Genomic DNA, 18421 nt, shown 5'->3' on the forward strand with positions numbered 1-18421 from the left:
GAGATAGTCTTATGTTTAAGCTATAAGATAAAATTCCTTAAAGTGTAAGATAATCAGAGTGGTTAATAATTTTATTCTACCATCTAGAATTCTTTGTCCAGGTGAATATTTTCACTCTACATTAAAGAGCATGACTTACTTCGCATTTGTCCCAATCCAATAAATGATTCCATTTTCATCAAAATCATGCTGGTGCCGAAATATAAAATTTTGGCCTTCTCTTAATTTCCGAACAAAGACAAATGAAGATCGGTCAAAATCGTACCACTGCTTTGCTACCTACACCAAAGAAAATATGGAAGACACTCACCTTAATAATGCTATTTTCAAATGCACTGCCCACTTTTCCCTCTCCTTTAATGTGACTTACTTTTTTGAGTTTATTTACCTATGAGAGAGAGAGCACGGCAGGGGTGGGGTGGGGAGGGGGGCTGCAGAGGAATAAGCAGACTCCCCGCTGAGCAGGGAGCCCAATGTAGGGCTCAGGCTCAGTCCCAGGACCCTGAGATCTTGACCTGAGCTGAAGGAAGCCTCTTAACCGAATGAGCCACCCAGGTGCCCCAATTTGACTTATTTTATCCCAGCAATTACTCATTAAAGACTACATGGGGAAAATCCTACAGTGGGCTCCATGCTCAGCAAGGTGGCTACTTGAGATTCTCTTCTTCTCCCTCTGCCTCCTCCCCACCACACATGCACTCTCTCACAAATAAGTAAATCTTTTTTTAAAAAAAGAGTATCTGTGGGGAAAAAAACCAGAAATACTCAAATTTCTACAACCAAAATATCAACTATTAATATCATAGAATATTTGTTTACTCCATTATTTCAACAAACAAGGTAAAACAACATCTGATCATACTGTACCAAATTTTTTTTTCCATATTGGTCTTTATACATTTTAATAGCTACATAATATTCAAATTAATGGAAATAATTATCAGCTTGATAGACATCTTATTGACTGGCATTAAGGTTTTGTTCATGACTTTAGTATCACAAATGTCTCTAATAAACCTCTTAATGAAGAAAGCATTTATAGTGCATAAAGATTACTTTCTTAAAATAGAGTACAAAAAAATGGAATTACAAGGTCAAAGTGCATTACCATAACATAACTCTGCATATGTACTTCTGCAACTTCTTTTCTAAAGGGTTAAACCCCATAGCAGAGAATGCCTATTTCACCACGGCCTTGCCAGAAACTCACCATTTTTAAGAGATACTGCTCCAGAGATTCAACTGTAGCCAGGGGTTCCATCTTCAACATCCTGCCAGTCCTGTCTATCAAAGCAGTTTCACCAGGTGCACGTTCCAACCGAAATCTTAATCTTCTTGTAAGTATCTGTGCAAAAAATGATAAGACTGCTTCAGAAAGTATCTTGTTTTTCTCTCAGAACTGTAAAAATGAGAAACATTCTTAATAGTAATTGAAAATTTTAAGTTATAGTATAACCCTAGAAGAAGGACCAATGTGTGTTTTCTTTCTTTCTTTCTTTTTTTTTTTTTTTAAAAAAAACAAAGGGCCACTGGGGGCACCTGGGTGGCTTAGTCAGTTAACTGTCCGTCTCTTGATTTCAGCTCGGGGAATGATCTCAGTGTTATAAGATCAAGTACAACATCAGGCTCCATGCTCAGTACAGAGTCTGCTTGTCCCTCTCCCTCTGCTCCTCCCTCAGTTCTTCCTCTCTCTCTTTCTCTCTCAAATAAATAAATAAAATCTTTACAAGTAAATAAAATTTAAAAGTACCATTGAACAAGTGATACTGGCTTTCAAGAAAGTTAACAATGTACTTAGAAATTTCTAAACAACTTCAAATACACATGGTTTAAAGAAATCGTAAAACACTGTAACAGAAGTACTGTATTCCTTACAAGTTTCAATTTCCAGGAAAGTTATGAAGAATAGCTCATTATTAAGCTAATTCATTCCTTTATTTTTTTAATCATTCATTTTTTTTTTTAAGATTTTATTATTTGTCATAGAGAGAGGGAGAGAATACAAGCAGGGGGAGCAGCAGGCAGAGAGAGAAGCAGGCTGCCCACTGTGCAGGGACCCTGATGGCAGACTGGATCCCAGGACCCTGGGATCATGACCGAAGACGAAGGCAGGCACTTAACCAACTGAGACACCCAGGAGCCCCTAATTTATTCCCTTAAAGACAGAATATATTAAATAATCTAAGGCTAATCAACTTTTTAGGTAGGCTTTATGCCCAATATGGGGCTCAAACTTACAACCCTAAGATCGAGTCGCAGGCTCTACCAACTGAGGGAGCCAGGCTCCACTACTGCTAATAAACTTTTAAAAATACAAGACAGGGCGCCGAATGGCTCAGCTGATTAAGCATCTGCTCCTCAGGTTATGATCCCAGAGTCCTGGGATCGAGCCCCCAGTCAGGCTCCCTGTTCAGCAAGGAGGCTGCTTCTCCCTCTCCTTTTGCCTGCTGCTTTCCCTGCTTGTGTTCTGTCTCTGTGTCAAATAAATAAATAAGATCTTTTAAAAATAAAATAAAATAAAAATACAAGATAGCTTCCAATCCAATCCATTTTATTAAACAAGTATGAAACCAGCAATTTTAGGTGGTTTTCACTACTGTTTAAATCTTCACTAATTCCTATAGATACATAATCAAATATTTATATGGGCATGTGGGTAACAGTTTAGACTACAAAACTACCAGAAGGTACATTACCAGCCTTCTTGTACAGCCTCCTAAAATGGGAAGTGCATAATAAAAGATGTTGATGCTCCTAGGACTGTACAAGCGGGGGAATTTCCAGTCATTGAGACTTACCTCTGCATCATTCACTTCACAAGGATAAAGCCTTGGGGTGCCTGGGTGGCTCAGTTGGTTAAGCAGCTGCCTTTGGCTCACTCATGATTCCAGGGTTCTTCCCTCCCTTGCACATGCTCTGTCTCTCTCAAATAAATAAAAATCTTTCTTTCTTTTTTTTTTTTTTAAAGACTTTATTTATTTGACAGAGAGAGAGCCAGTGAGATAGGGAACATGAACAGGGGGAGTAAAAGAGGGGGAAGCAGGCTCCCTGCTGCGGAGCTTGATCCCAGGACCCTGGGATCATGACCTGAGCCGAAGGCAGACACTTAACAACTGAGTCACCTAGGTGCCCCACAAATAAATAAAAATCTTAAAAAAAATAAAAAGAGGATAGAGCCTAAAAAAGGACAAAACCTTAAAAAGGATGTGCTGGGGTGCCTAGCTGACTCAGTAGACCATGTGACTCGATCTTGGGGTTGTAACTTGGAACCCCACATTTGGCATAATGATTGCTTAACAAATAAAATATTTAAGAAAAAAAAGGGGGGATGTGCCAAAAAGCCCTTGCTCCTCTTCATTATTCAATCCAAAATGAAACACAAAGAAGATCTCAACATCATGTTATATATAATTCCATGTCAAGCAAACTAAATACTTTAACTCCCTGGACAACTTCTCTAGTCTGGGAATCTAGTGGCTTTGGTAACATTTGGATACTTGGGGGGTATGGCAAGATTTTTGCCTTGAGTAACCATTGTTTTGGCAAATACAAATTCTTAGTCACTTAGTAAAGACTGTATTTAAAAGAAACTATTCCAGGGGCGCCTGGGTGGCTCAGTGGATTAAGCCGCTGCCTTCGGCTCAGGTCATGATCTCAGTGTCCTGGGATCGAGCCCCGCATCGGGCTCTCTGCTCAGCGGGGAGCCTGCTTCCCCTTCTCTCTCTGCCTAGCTCTCTGCCTACTTGTGATCTCTGTCAAATAAATAAATAAAATCTTTAGAAAATAAAGAAAGAAAGAAAAGAAAAAAAAAACAAACTATTCCATGCAGTCCAATACTGGATAAAGGCAAAATTCAGGCAAAATGACGTATAAAGAAAACTAAGGTAACCTACAAAAGATATAATAAAGATCTGTACTGGGATAGTCATACAAAGAATATTTATTCTGTCTATTCACATTTGGATACCAGCTGCTAACAAAAGAATACAAGAATAAATTAATGTAAATGCCAACCCAAACATTTAGGAAAATAACAAGGCTTCTTATAAAACACAAGATTTCCTAAATAATCAATAGGAACAGGTAAGGAAGGCCACCTGGCTTTACCAAATGACATAAAGCAAGAAAAATTGTCCTTAAAATATTTTTATACTTTCTCATCTACTGATACTCATAGAGACCAAAGGACTTAACTCATAATTCTAGAACAAAAGGACCCATTTCTTTTTTCCTGCCTTTTCCACTGATAAAGCATCTTCTTCCACTTACCTTCAACCAAATGATTTACTACTTAAAAATATTTATTAAAAATCCACAGTGATTTGATTTTTAAAAGTTGAAATATTAATAATTCAAGTTATTAAAAATAATCAAATGGCATTAGGATTACAGTCTTTAATGAGTAAGCGGAATTGTTAACTTAAAACAATGTGAAACAAAGTTTGTTCTTATTTTTGTTTTCTTAAGCAAAGTAAAAGACTACTCCTAAACATATTAAGCAATCGTGACTACATTTTTCATGATTACCTGCAGGTTATATGTGGATCCAGGTGTATCATATAAATGGAGAGGTAGACGTTCAATAGACTCTAGTACAGCTATTAACTTCCGAATCAATGCAACTACTGGTCGACTACAAAGAAAAAATAATTAGGAGCATTTATATAATTTTATAACCAAATTCATACAGAACTGTGTTTACCAACCTCATAAAGACCCCTACTTTCTTTATGAGTGCAAAGAGAAGTTTAATTTTGTAGGTGCAAACAAAAATACTCTCACAACTCAATTTTCTTCACTCAAGAATAAAGTATTTCATTTTACCTATAAGACTTTTATCAACTGCATTCAAAGTAGACATAAAATTTATTTTTTAAAGTTTAAACAATGATGGGACGCCTGGGTGGCTCAAGTCCTGATCCCAGCTCCTGGGATGAATGAAGCCCCACATCAGGCTCCCTGCTCAGCAGGGAGTCTGAGAGCAGAGCCTGCTTCTCCTGGCCACTCCCCCTGCTTGTGTACATGCACTCTCTCTCTCTCTCTCTCTGACAAATAAATAAATAAATCTTTTTTTAAAAGTTTAAATAATTTTATTACTTAAAATTTGATACATATAAAATATATAAAACAGCAAAGTTTTGAAAATCATATTATTTGCTGGCAAGGTAATGCTGGTATAATGTTTCTAGAAAGTAACTTGACAATTTTTATCAAGAAACTTTTAAGATCACCTACAACCTTTAACTCAGTAATGCCACTTAAAGGAATTTATGTAAAAGGATGTTTCCAGGGGTGCCTGGGTGGCTCAGCTGGGTCATGATCCCAGAGTCCTGGGATCAAATCCTACATCAGGCTCCCTGCTCAACAGGGAGTCTGCTTCTCCCTCTGCACCTCACCCTGCTCATGCTCTCTTCTTCTCTCAAGTAAATAAATAACATATTAAAAAAAAATTGCTTTAAAAAGCCTTTCCTATTATACATTTAAAGTATAAAGCTACTTTGATCACTGAATTTTAAAAGTTCCTATTTTGTGTATAAGCATTATATTAGACAATTTTAAAGAAGTATGCTAACTTTCAAACATTGTAAACATTAAAAGAAATTTAGTGATTTACCTTTCATCATCTTCATTTTCACTAAAAGCTGTCTTGAAAACATTTATTCTTTCTACCAGTTGACTACAATCTTGTTTCATATCTAAATCCATGCTCTAAAAAAAATTAAAAAGGTACAAAAAAAACATTTTAAGGCTGTTACCAAAATTTATCAAACACACTACAAAGATAAATATTAATATATTATTACAAAGTATTACCAATATAATCTAAGTGAAATCATTCTTTTCTTTCAATTAAAATTCTTTTTGCTGTATAACTAGTAGAGCACAGCTAACATAGACTTTTCTTTTTTTTTTTTTTTTTACTTCCTGTATAGAATGTGCTAGTCAGCTTTTCCCAAAGTGTAGTATGCAAGGTGATATCAGATTATTTTCAAATGAACATTTTCCATTTCAACAGTATTAGGAAAAATAACTGGTACACCAAAACAATGATTTCACAAATATCACTAAGATATATAATGTGAATATAAGTTCCATAAATGGAAGTTATGCAAGTGGTAAAACTGAAGTGAATGAAGTGATGAAGTGAATACACAACTTAGAGAAGTTAAAGTGAATTTTAAGAGTTTATTACCACATACAGTATGAGCAAAAATTAAAGTGGGAAGTAGAACTAAAATAGAAGAAAACTTTTACTTTTTATATTTTGTTAGAATTGGTTATAATAAGTACATATGGTATGATTCATGAAAATAAAGATTTTCATCACAATTAAGAGATACTAAAGGTAGACTAAGTTGACGAGAAGCAGAACGTTATTAGCAAATACTTGTCAAATAGTTACAGTAACTTCCTAAACAGTCATGGTTCATAAATTAATTTTATGCATATAATTTAAGGTCTTAAGAAGGTCTATAGAATAACTTCATTTTATGAAGAAATCAGAGCAGTGAATAATGTTAAAACTTAGGCCAAAGTGTTTTGTCAAAAAAATCTAGAATAAATTGTAATTGGGAAACTCAAAAATCTAAATAGACTCAATTATTAAATTCAAGTGGCTCAAACTAATGATATAACATAAAGAAAAGACCAGAGAAATTATAAATATTAACATTTAGTACCTCAGTTTTTAAATATTTGACAAAACAAACACACAACAAAAAATTCTTGACAAAAGAAACAAAACAAACATTTCTTGACAAAATAAAAACTGAAAAATCAAAATAGACTCAATTAATTAATTCAACTGGCTCAAACTAATGATACAACATAAAGGAAAAGCCAGAGAAATTTTAAGTATTAACATTTATTACCTCAGTTTTAAAATATTTCTTGATAAAACAAATGCTCTGCCAAAAATGTAGCTATAAATAATTGTTAGAAGTATTATAGTCTGTTTTGTACTATTTCGTAAACTTACATTGTTTAAAACAGTAAGCAGTGCTTGCACCAATCCACTACTACACATTTCATATGGTGAAATTGTGTTTTCATCCTTCAAAAGTACAATTAGATTTTCTAAGGCTGTCTTCATTAAATCTCTCCAAGTGTTCTCACTCTCAATACACTAAAAAAAAAAAAAAAAAAAAATTTAATGAAGACAAAAATGACCAAAAAAAAGGTCTTAATATACTTAATTTATCACATCAATTATCAAGAAAATAAGTAAGATATTAAATAAGAATAGGGAGTTCAAATTATTAATGTAAATTATATCTCTGCCAGGGTCAGAAAACAATTTTTTTTAAGAGAGGGAAGGCATGAAGAGAGGCAGAGGGAGAGGGAAAGAGAAAATCTTAAGCAGGCTCCAGGCTGAGCGCAGAGGCCAATATAGGGCTCAATCTCATAACCCTGACATCATGACCTGAACCAAAATCAAGAGTCCGGACGCATAACCGACTGAGTCACCAGGCGCCCAGTGCACAAAACATTTTATAAAGGGACAATTAGAAGTATTTGGGGCTTTATAGGCTATCTGGCCTCTGTCACACCTATTCAACTCTGCCCTGCAGCCACATGACCAAAGCAGTCACAGACAACAGATAAAAGAGTGAGTATGGCTGTGAGCAATAAAACTACTTTTGGACACTATCATTACATTTTCGTGTAATTTTCATGTATCAGAAAGTACTACTCTTACTTCTGATTTGTTTTCAACCATTTAAAAATATAAAAACCATTCTTACAAAGCCATATAAAAATAGGTGGCAGGCCTAATTTAGCCCATGGGTGGTAATTTGCTGACCCCTAATCATTACCCAGAATATAAGGGTAAAGGGGGAAAAACTAAACCAAGATCAATGTGCGTCATAAAACCAAGAGGCTGAATTAACATACTTGTCTATTTGTATGAAGTTCCCAAGATGACTCTAACTGAGTTGCTATGTTTCTGAGTGTTACCACTACTCCACGAGGCATGCTTTCCACAGCTTTAAAGTGGTCGTCATATAAATCTCGGGCCATAGTTCGTACCTACCAAATTAAAATGGCAAATATGAATTCTCACAGTTAACAGTTTGAACAAAACTCTTCTACCTACATATAAATGTGCAACTTGTAAATTTTTTGTTTCATTACCAACTTCCAAGAAATGCTACTACTTCTACTCATATATGTCAAAGGTTCTAACAGGTGAAAAAGTACTCTAGTAGATTTAAGCAATATCAAATAAAATAACTCATAACCTTAATTTTTGGTTGTTTAAACTTTGTATTCATATGCCAAAGAGGAGCTTATTTCATTTAAATAAACTTTAACAACTTGTAAAAAATTAACTTTGCTTTTTTTAAATAAAAGTAACCTAATTACAGTGAACCAATTAGAAAATATAAATAAGCAAAAAAAAAAAAAAAAATTAAGCCACCTATAGCTCAATCAACCAAAGTTGAATCTTTTTAACTTTTCCTTAAAACTTACTTAAAGACCTACTTGGCTTTATTCAATGTTCCATGAGTTAGACAGCCTTCCATCTTGTATACAGAAAGGAACTCCCCTGAAGCTGAACCTTTTAACAGGGTTCAACTTTAGGTTTTAGACTTTAGGGGTGTACTTTAGGTTTTATTCTTTTCTCTTTACTTTAGGTTTTGCTTTAGGGGTGTACTTTAGGTTTGGGATTTTTTTTTAAGATTTTATTTACTTATGGCAGGGAGAGAAAGAGCACACGAGTAGGGGGAGGGGCAGAGGCAAATGGAGGAACAGACTCCCCGTTGGGCAGGGAGCCTGAAGCGGGGCTCGATTCCAGGACCCCAAGATTATGACCTAAGCTGAAGGCAGACACTTAACTGACTGAGCCACCCAGGCGCCCCTGTGCTTTAGGTTTTACTCTTTTTTCTATTTATATTATTCCAAGTATAAATGACACTCTATAGATTTATATATTTAATCATAATGACCACAGTTGGTTTGGGTACTAGCCACCTTTTACTTAAATTAATGTTATTTGCGCCTTTCCACCACTGGAGCCATGGAGGAACAGCAGCCATGGCTCTGTACTACTCTACCACCATGGGCCTCAACAAGGACCACAAAGTGACTAAGAACATGAGCATGCACAGCTGCCGCCATGGGCACCTCACCAAGCAAACCAAGTTCATGCAAGATAGGATCTGAGAGTTACGCAGCTTCATCCCATACCAGCAGTATGCTATGGAGCTGTTCAAGGTCTCCAAGGACAAGTGTGCCCTCAAGGTCATCAAGAAAAGTGTAGGGACACACATCCATGCCAAGAGGAAGAAAAAGGAGCTGAGCAATGATCTGGCAGCCATGAGCAAAGAGGTTGCCAAGAAGGACTGAACCCTTCCCCCTCTGTATGTAATAAAGCCTTTTTGGAACTTGAAAAAGAAACTAAAATTAAAAATAAATTAATGTGTTCCAGGTTTGGGTCTGATAAAATTAAAATTGAGTCCTGAAATGAATTAATAGTACTTTTTCATTCTATTTTGGTATGCCTTTCAGAATTAGGAGGAAAGTAAGCTCTGAATATTAAACAACACTTAAGACATTACCCCTTTGTAAAACAGTATTAATAAGAAAAACGAAGGTTAAAATGAATAGTTAAAATTACTTTTACGTAAAATCAGTATATTTTGATATGTACTATTTCCATACCCAAAGAATAGCCACATGGTCAGTAAGATACTATCCACTTTAAGAAACGAAGTCAATAATCATATATTCTTTAAGAATATCAAAATAAAGGACTGAGACTAGTTCTTCTTAATTTATTCTACTTCTTACTTTTCTTCTGTATTGTGAAATTTCAGTTCCCACTGACTCTGAATTTGGTTGGTTAATACAACCTATCAGGAATTACAAGAAATTCCTGAGATAGCTCAGTGGTAAGTTTACAAAAAATTACAATTGATCCTCATTATTTGAGAATTCTATATTCATGAGTTCAACTACTCATTAAAATCTATAATCTCCAAATCAATACTTAGAGTGCTCTCACAGTCACTTGTGGACATGCACAGTGCAACAAAAACTTGAGAGGTGCCTCATGCGCATGTTCCCAGGTGAGGTCAAACAAAGCGACTCTACCTTTAACCAAGTGTCATACTTGAATTAGCTCTTTACAAACAAGTGTCCTCTTTCCACACTCTATTTTGTGCCAAGTTTTTAACATTTCTGTGATTTTATTGGTGCTTTCACTGTTTAAAATGGCCACCATACATAGTACTGAAATGCTGCCCAGTGTTTCTAAGCACAAGAAGGCATGACACATGTCTTAAGGAGAAAATGTGTGTTAGGTAAACTTCATTCAGGCATGAGGATGTTAATGGCCCCAAGTTCAGTGTTAAGAAGTCAGTAATACACATTAAAGATGATATCTTTAAACAGAAAGGGACATAAAATAAGGTTAGGTATGGATCAGTTACAAAAATGTGACCAGAGCCTCAAAAGAACCTCACCCTGTGTTTCCCCTAAGAGCAGTAGTTCAGTATTCACAGAAGCTTTACATAACACAACTATTATGAATAACAAAAATGGACTATATTTAGTTCAAATTCCTTTTAGAATCTAATGGCTATCTTCAATTGAGATATTTCTTCCTCAAATGCCCTTAAGATACCCTGAATTAGAAAAAACTTATGACCTCACACTCTTTAAAAACAAAGAAGCAATCACAAAGTCATATATATAGCTATAGAGATAATATATATGTGTCTAAAGAAATGAAAGTGTTTCTTTCCAAGGTCTAGCATCTGGAAGTATCTTTAGGATGGCCCAACACATTAACAAGCAGAAATGGAGACATAAACATGTTATGTATAACTGCTCCAAATAAAACCTATTACTACTATTTCTAAGCCAAAGCCATAAGAAACACAGTAAGATCCAGAACCTAGATGTCCATCAACAGATGAATGGATCAAGAAGATGTGGTATATATACACAATGGAATACTATGCAGCCATCAAAAGAAATGAAATCTTGCCATTTGCAACAACATGGATGGAACTAGAGCGTATCATGCTTAGCGAAATAAGTCAAGCAGAGAAAGACAACTATCATATGATCTCCCTGATATGAGGAAGTGGTGATGCAACATGGAGGCTTAAGTGGGTAGAAGAAGAATAAATGAAACAAGATGGGATTGGGAGGGAGACAAACCATAAGTGACTCTTGATCTCACAAAACAAACTGAGGTTGCCGGGGGGAGGGGGTTTGGGAGAAGGGGGTGGGATTATGGACATTGGGGAGGGTATGTGATTTGGTGAGTGCTGTGAAGTGTGTAAGCCTGGTGATTCACAGACCTGTACCCCAGGGGATAAAAATATATGTTTATAAAAAATAAAAAATTAAAAAAAAAAAGAAACACAGTAAGATCCTAATTCAAAACACCTAAAAGCATTCTTCATATACTGTATGAAAAAACTATTCTATATCATTGTAGGTAAAATAAAAATTTCTGCCATCAGAAAATACTGAATCTAATTATGGGATTATTGTCTCTTTTAAAAATGAAAAATAAAAAGCAAAAATTGATATAATAAAGATGGAAATATACTGGCTTATATTTTTAAGTAATCTCCATATCCAATGTGGGGCTTGGACTTAAATTCCAAAATCAAGAGTTGCATGCTCTCTCTATTAAGCCAGTCCAAGAGTTATGTAGCCTTATTTGGGGAGGTGGGGTGGGGAGGAAGCATACTTAATGGATAAAATTTAAAAATTATTATTGTTATTTTAGAGATGGAGTCAGTAAACACTTGCTCCTGTATCTTTTTTTTTTTTAATATTTTATTTATTTATTTATTTGACAGAGATCACAAGTAGGCAGAGAGGCAGGCAGAGAGAGAGGAGGAAGCAGGCTCCCCACGGAGCAGAGAGCCCGATGCGGGGCTCGATCCCAGGACAGGATCCCTAGGATCATGACCTGAGCCAAAGGCAGAGGCTTTAACCCACTGAGCCACCCAGGCGCCCCACTCCTATATCTTTTTGAAACAATTATTTCACCTAAGATGACGTTTAAACTAAGCATCAAAATATCTGAATCTAGAACCAGACATTCAAATTGCTTTATCATGAATATTAAATCAGGATTGTAAAATAAAATGATGTTTTCAACACCACTGTAATAATAATTAAAGCATGAGTTCAAAGTTTTTGTGACATTAACAAGTCAAAAATTTAAATTTTATTGTCTTACAAATTTTGTTTTAATGTTTATGTTTAGCATGTGTATAAAATTATAAGGAAATGTGTATGTCCTGTGGAACATAAAATAATGAGCACAGAAAAAGAAAAACAAAATATGTTAGATTAGGGTAACTTGTGTTATATGGCCCAATTTTTTAAATGCTTGCAATATACCAATGAAACCTTACCAAGTCAGTATAAATGACAAAAAAAAAAAAAAAAGAAAGAAAAAGAAAATCTCACAAATATACCTTTTGCTTTGTTTTTTCTAATTTAGATTTCAATTTTCTGCCTCTTTTACCAGTCCAACCAGTCACAAATTCTGAACCTTTAAAAAACAAAAAAAAAAGGACATTTCACAGAATGTATTTCACTGCAATTTAAGATACTCATTTATTTTTATGTGTTAAACTTATATATTCTATACAACTTACCCAGAGAAGTTTCTGCAGTAAATGAATGTTTGGTTCCTCTATTAGATTCAAATACAAAACCAGGTAAATCTTCTTTCAGTATTGTTGCTTGCTGACCATCTGAGTTATGAATAGCGATTTCTCCTTCTTTCAAACAAGTTAGTGACCAATTTCCTACAGTGAGTTTAGTGGGTCCTGGTGCTGAGAGTATAGGTTGACTTGAAGTAGATGGCTTTACTTGGCCTCGAGCTCTTTGTAACTTCTCTAAGAATTCACTTCTGCTTTCTATAAAGACAAAATGATTATTTTAAAACCTCATTCTTTTCAAATATTCCTTTTTTTATTTTTTAAGCTACCTGTTGGAGTATCTGCTTAATATAAAAAAATTAGCAGAGTTTTATTCTTTGGTATATTCACACTGGTTTGATATATATAGATTCAGGCATAAAGCACTCCTACAGGCGTAATTTTTTAAAATATAAGGCTTTTGGAAAAGATACTACTTGAAGAGGCTTCACACACATACAATTCATCATTACATGGTAAGAGGTAGTTTTACCTAACATTAGAGAGAGTAAAAGTACGTACAGTGCTATTCCTTGTCTCATACAATAAAAAGGCATTTCTTAAATGCTTTCATGGTAGAACAGTTTTTCTCTGTTGATAATAAATAAATTGGCCTATAATCATCAAAAATGTGCTATTTCTATGACAATGCTAGCAAAATTATCAGCATAAAAACAAATCATCAAAATTACAGAAACTAATAAAACATTTTAGAAGAAATAAAACATTACCTGAACTGTCCGATCCACCTTCAGGACTACCACTTGAATACATGGTGGCTAGTTTTCCATCCAAGATAAATCTGAACCATCCATTACTGCCATTAGATAATTCCAAGGCTGCTGCATCACTCCATATATATAAACAGTCCCTTCCCCTAATGATTGACCAGTCTCTCCAATGATATGGTTTACCTTGCTGCAATTCTTTAGCATCCTCCTGTGGTTCATCTTCCTAAATGTGTAAAATTATTCAATGAAACAAGGAAAACAATATCTGTATCAAATACTCACAGGTTTTTAAAAATATGTCCTAGTATCAAATTTAGAACTAAACCATTCTGAACTTATATACTCAGTTGCCTACAGTTTAGTATGTATTTTGATTCAACTAATTACCTATAGCTAAATCTTACAAGTCCTAAAAATGTCAAGAAAGTTACATAAATAGGGGCACCTGGGTGGCTCAATTAGTTAAGCATCTGCCTTCTGCTCAGTTCCTGATCCCAGAGTCCTGGGATTGAGCCTGCTTCTCTCCCCTGACCCCCATACCCCCGGCTTGTCCTCTCTCTTATTCTAATAAATAAAGGAAATCTTAAAAACAAAAAAAAAGTTATATAAATAACAACCTAAGTTACAACATTTCCAGGTGTACTGATAGAGAAGACCAACAGATTTGGTCTACACAAAACTACCTAATTATCCTCCCCACTTGTGCTGTCTCTGTGTCTCAAAAAAAAAATTTTTTTTTAAAGATTTTATTTATTTATTTGTCAGAGAGAGTGAGCACAGGCAGACAGATTGGCAGGCAGAGGCAGAGGGAGAAGCAGGCTCCCTGCTGAGCAAGGAGCCCGATGTGGGACCCAATCCCAGGACGCTGGGATCATGATCTGAGCCGAAGGCAGCCACTTAACTGAGCCACCCAGGCGTCCCACTGTGTCTCAAATTTTTTTTTTTTAATCTTAAAAAAAAAAAAGATTTTTGAGCATGCTTAAAAGAAAAAGCAATTTGTAAACACTGTTTTCTTAGCCTGACATCCTGAAAAATTTTATTGTGTTGACAACATTTAAATATTAAGAATATTCATCAAAACCATATGTGAGGAGCGCCTGGGTGGCTTGGTGGGTTGAGCTGCTGCCTTCGGCTGGGGTCATGATCTCAGGGTCCTGGGATCGGGTCCTGTGTCGGGCTCTCTGCTTCCCTCTCTCTCTCTCTCTCTGCCTGCCTTTCCATCTACTTGTGATTTCTCTCTGTCAAATAAATAAATAAAATCTTTAAAAAAAAAAACCATTGTGAACTTGGTATTTGTGTACATACATGTGTATGTGGTAAAGCACTTTTTTTTTTTTCAAGATTTTATTTACTTATTTGAGACAGAGAGAGCATGAGTGGGAGGGAGCCCAAAACAGGCTCAAACCCAAGACACCAAGATCAAGACCTGAGACCAAGGAAGGTGCTTAACTGACTGAGCCACCCAGGTACCCCTGGGTAAAGCACTTTTAAACTTCAAAAAAACTTGTTACACTTAAAAAATATTTTTACATACTTTTTTGAACATAAAAAACTGAAGTAGTTAGCTTATAACACTAAAATGAGATTGTAAAGTACGGATTATAAATTTCTTTAAACTACTTTTGCTCTAAGCCGCAATGAGTTAACAAGCACCAAGACTTCTTTACGCACTGTAAACAACGAAAAGCTAGTCAAAATACGTGAAAAAGTGTCTCAAACATTGGGCAATATGCAATATAAGACCATGATCCCCCAGAAAACAGAAAAAAACAAGTTAAGCCCCTTAGTTCCAGACAAAAATTTCTGGCTAAGAAGAAACACAAAGAGAGTCGAGCAGTATGACTTCAGGAAATAGAGATATGTGTTTGAAGAGGCTAAAGCAAACAGAACATATGGACGATGAGTTCAGGATTAGGGAGCCAAGTCAAAAAGACTTCTAGAAATTGGCAAAATGGTCACCATCAGTCTCTAACGAGTACTGGACCACACATTTCTCGGGTGACACTCCATAAAGGATAGGCAAAGAACAAATGGAAAATTATTAAGCTGGATAATTCCCAGAGATCACACAAAGTGGTCAGACAGTTGCATTTCAAATGCTGAAAAGTTTCAAATCTGATAAAAAGTTTAATCCCACAGATCAAAGAAAATTAAACCCTGAGCAGGAATGGACACTCACACGTGCATATTTACACAAGTACACCAAGCACAACAAAGAAGAGCAAAGTCACACTGCTTAAAATCACAAGAATAGCCAGAGGAAGAAAAAAATGTTGTTAGAAGAGATGTTAAGTTGGGGCACCGGGGTGTCTCAGTTGGTTAAGTGACTGCCTTCAGCCCAGGTCATGATCCCAGGGTCCTGGGATTGAGCCCCACATGAGGCTCCCTGCTGAGCAGGGAGCCTCATTCTCCCTCTCCCTGTGACCCACCCCATGCTTGTGCTCTCTCTCACTCACACACTCTCTCTCAAATAAATAAATCTTAAAAATATATATATGTTATGTACCAAAGAACTAAGATGAGAAATAAAGCGAATTTCTCAATGGAGACTATGTACATCAGGTGACAATGGACCATCTCTGAAAATGATTAGCCAAAAGTCCTTGCAGGCACTGAAAATATCCATCAAAAATGAAGGCCTAATAAAATATTTTTAGACAAAGAGTATCTTCTGGGTTGTCTTTTCATTTTCTTTTTAAGCTATGTACGTATGTATGTGTGTATATTATAGTACAGCAAAGAGAGGGGCAAAAGGAGAGGGAGAGAGAGCATCTCAAGCAGACTCCAAGCTGAGCATGGAGCCCAACATGGCGCTTGACCCCATGACTCTGAGATCATGACCTGAGACAAAATCAAGAATCAGACACACAACCAATGAGCCACACAAGAACTCATCTTTCCATTTTCTAAACAAGGTATCTTAAAGAACAGAAGATTACTTTTGATAAAAGAAAATTTACCAATTTATTTTGCTCTTGTATAGTATAACCTTTTAATTTATTTATTTTTAAGTAATTTTTATACCCAATGTGGGGCTTGAATTCACAACCCTGAGATCAAAATTGGATACTCTTCCAGCTTAGCCAGCCAGGCACCCTTACAATATAAGTTTTTAATGTCCTATTTAAGAAATCTTTGTCATGATCAAGGTCAGTAAGATTTTCTTCCTTTCCCTCTTTAAGTTTTATATGCCCATACATTTCAGGCTGTGATTCATTTTCTATTAATTTTGTATGTGGTACCCATAGTATAATCAAAATTTCTTTTTTGTGTCTGTATGTACCCACTTGTTCAAGCATCAGAGTTTAAACAGATTATCTTCGGGACACCTGTGTGGCTTCAGCCACCTGTGTGGCATCTGCCTTCAGCTCAGGTCACGATCTAAGGGTTCTGGGATTGAACCTCCAATCAGGCTCCCTGCTCAGTAGAGAATCTGCTTTTCCCTCTCCCTCTGCCATTCCCTTCTGCTCATACTCGAGCATTCTCTCTCTCTCAAATGAATAAAATCTTTAAAAATAAATAAATAGAAGCGCCTGGTAGCTCAGTCATTAAGCATCTGCCTTCGGCTCAGGTCACAATCCCAAGGTCTGCAATCGAGCCATGCATTGGGTTCCCTGCTTGGCAGGAAGCCTGCTTCTCCCTTTTCCACTCTTCCTGCTTGTGCTCCTGTTCTTGCTGTCTCTCTGTCAAATAAATAAAATCTACTTATTTAGTTAGTTAATAGTAAATAAATATAAATTTCCTGACTTTGATAACTAACCAGTATTATACAAGAGAATGTCCTAGTTTTTTGGTGAAGTTTTAGGTTGTTAAAAGGGGCACTATGTACCCATCTTCTCAAATAATATTCAAATAATATTTTGGGAGCACCTGGATGGCTTAGTCAGTTGGGTGTCTACCTTTAGCTTGGGTTATGGTCCCAAGATCCTGGGATCAGGTCCCACATTGGGTGGGCTCCCTGCAGGGAGCCTGCTAATACCTCTGCCTGCTTGTCCCCCTGCCTGTGCTCTCTCTCTGGCAAATAAATACAATCATTAAAATAATAATAATTTTCTTTTCTTTAAGTAGGCTCTAGGCCCAGTGTAGAGCTCAACACAGAGCCTGAACTCACAACCGTGAGGATCAAGATCTAAACTAAGATCAAGAGTCAGATACTTAAATGACAAAGTCACCCAGATACTTCTTAAATATTTTACTTTTAAGTATTCTCTACAACCAATATGGGGCTCAAACTCACAACCCCAAGCTCAAGTGTTGTATGCACTACCAAATGAGCCAGCCAGGTGCCCTTCAAATAATATTTCTTAAATGTATACACACACATAGTGTCTGTATAAATAAAGTAAATTGAGCAAAATGTCAATAATTAGTGAATTTATAAAGAACACTCTGATACTCTATTTGCAATTTTTCTGTAAGTTTTAAATTTTATCAATAAACTTTCTAAAAATAACCAAATTCGGGGGGGTGCCTGCATGGATTAGTTGGTTTAGCGTCCAACTCTTGGTTTTGGTTTGGATCATGATCTCAGGATTGTAGGATTGAGCCCTGATCAGGCTCCACACTCAGCACAGAGTCAGTTTCAAATTTTCTCTCTTCTTCCTCTGCCCCTTCCCCTGATCACATTCTTTCTCCAAAATAAAAAAATAAAATCTTAAAGTAAAAATAACCAAATTTTATAAAAATTCTAGTACTACCTCATACTGCCATTATTTTATCAAAAGTCATCGTAAATTGTAACTAGATTTCCTCTAAAAAACTCTATTCCTGATAACACTGCAAACAACATCACTCACTTTTTCTGGTTTTGATTCCTCTTCATTCTCATCATCAGAGGAAGGTCCTGCCAAAGTTGACACTTTACTAATTACACCAAGTCTGGCTAGCTGATCCAAAAAAATATCACCACCTTTATCTACCAAATCTCTTATGATTTGTAAAGCCAGCAAGTGGCCATCATCATCATCCTGGGGGAAAACAAAAAGGCAATTAAGGAAAAACGATAAAAAT

General features: G+C 35.9%; 1 protein-coding gene and 1 pseudogene across 6 annotated transcripts in view; one reads left to right on the forward strand and one right to left on the reverse strand.

The window, feature by feature from the left end:
• The window catches only part of HECTD1 (HECT domain E3 ubiquitin protein ligase 1), a 99001-nt gene that overhangs the window by 35481 nt on the left and 45099 nt on the right, over window positions 1–18421 (reverse strand). For all 6 annotated transcript variants that reach the window (XM_004755146.3, XM_004755144.3, XM_004755143.3 and 3 more), the window contains exons 12-21: window positions 18208–18378; window positions 13412–13634; window positions 12636–12899; window positions 12453–12529; window positions 7897–8031; window positions 6980–7126; window positions 5615–5709; window positions 4528–4633; window positions 1211–1345; window positions 140–279 (exon numbers count right to left, since the gene is read on the reverse strand). In XM_004755146.3, coding sequence (XP_004755203.1) covers window positions 140–279; window positions 1211–1345; window positions 4528–4633; window positions 5615–5709; window positions 6980–7126; window positions 7897–8031; window positions 12453–12529; window positions 12636–12899; window positions 13412–13634; window positions 18208–18378 — 1493 coding nt within the window. The remainder of the gene's footprint in view (window positions 1–139; window positions 280–1210; window positions 1346–4527; window positions 4634–5614; window positions 5710–6979; window positions 7127–7896; window positions 8032–12452; window positions 12530–12635; window positions 12900–13411; window positions 13635–18207; window positions 18379–18421) is intronic.
• LOC106006080 lies at window positions 8829–10967 on the forward strand (annotated as a pseudogene).

Source organism: Mustela putorius, unplaced genomic scaffold (genome assembly GCF_011764305.1).
Source record: "Mustela putorius furo isolate JIRA1106 unplaced genomic scaffold, ASM1176430v1.1 tig00003898_pilon_pilon_pilon, whole genome shotgun sequence".
NCBI lineage: Eukaryota > Metazoa > Chordata > Mammalia > Carnivora > Mustelidae > Mustela > Mustela putorius.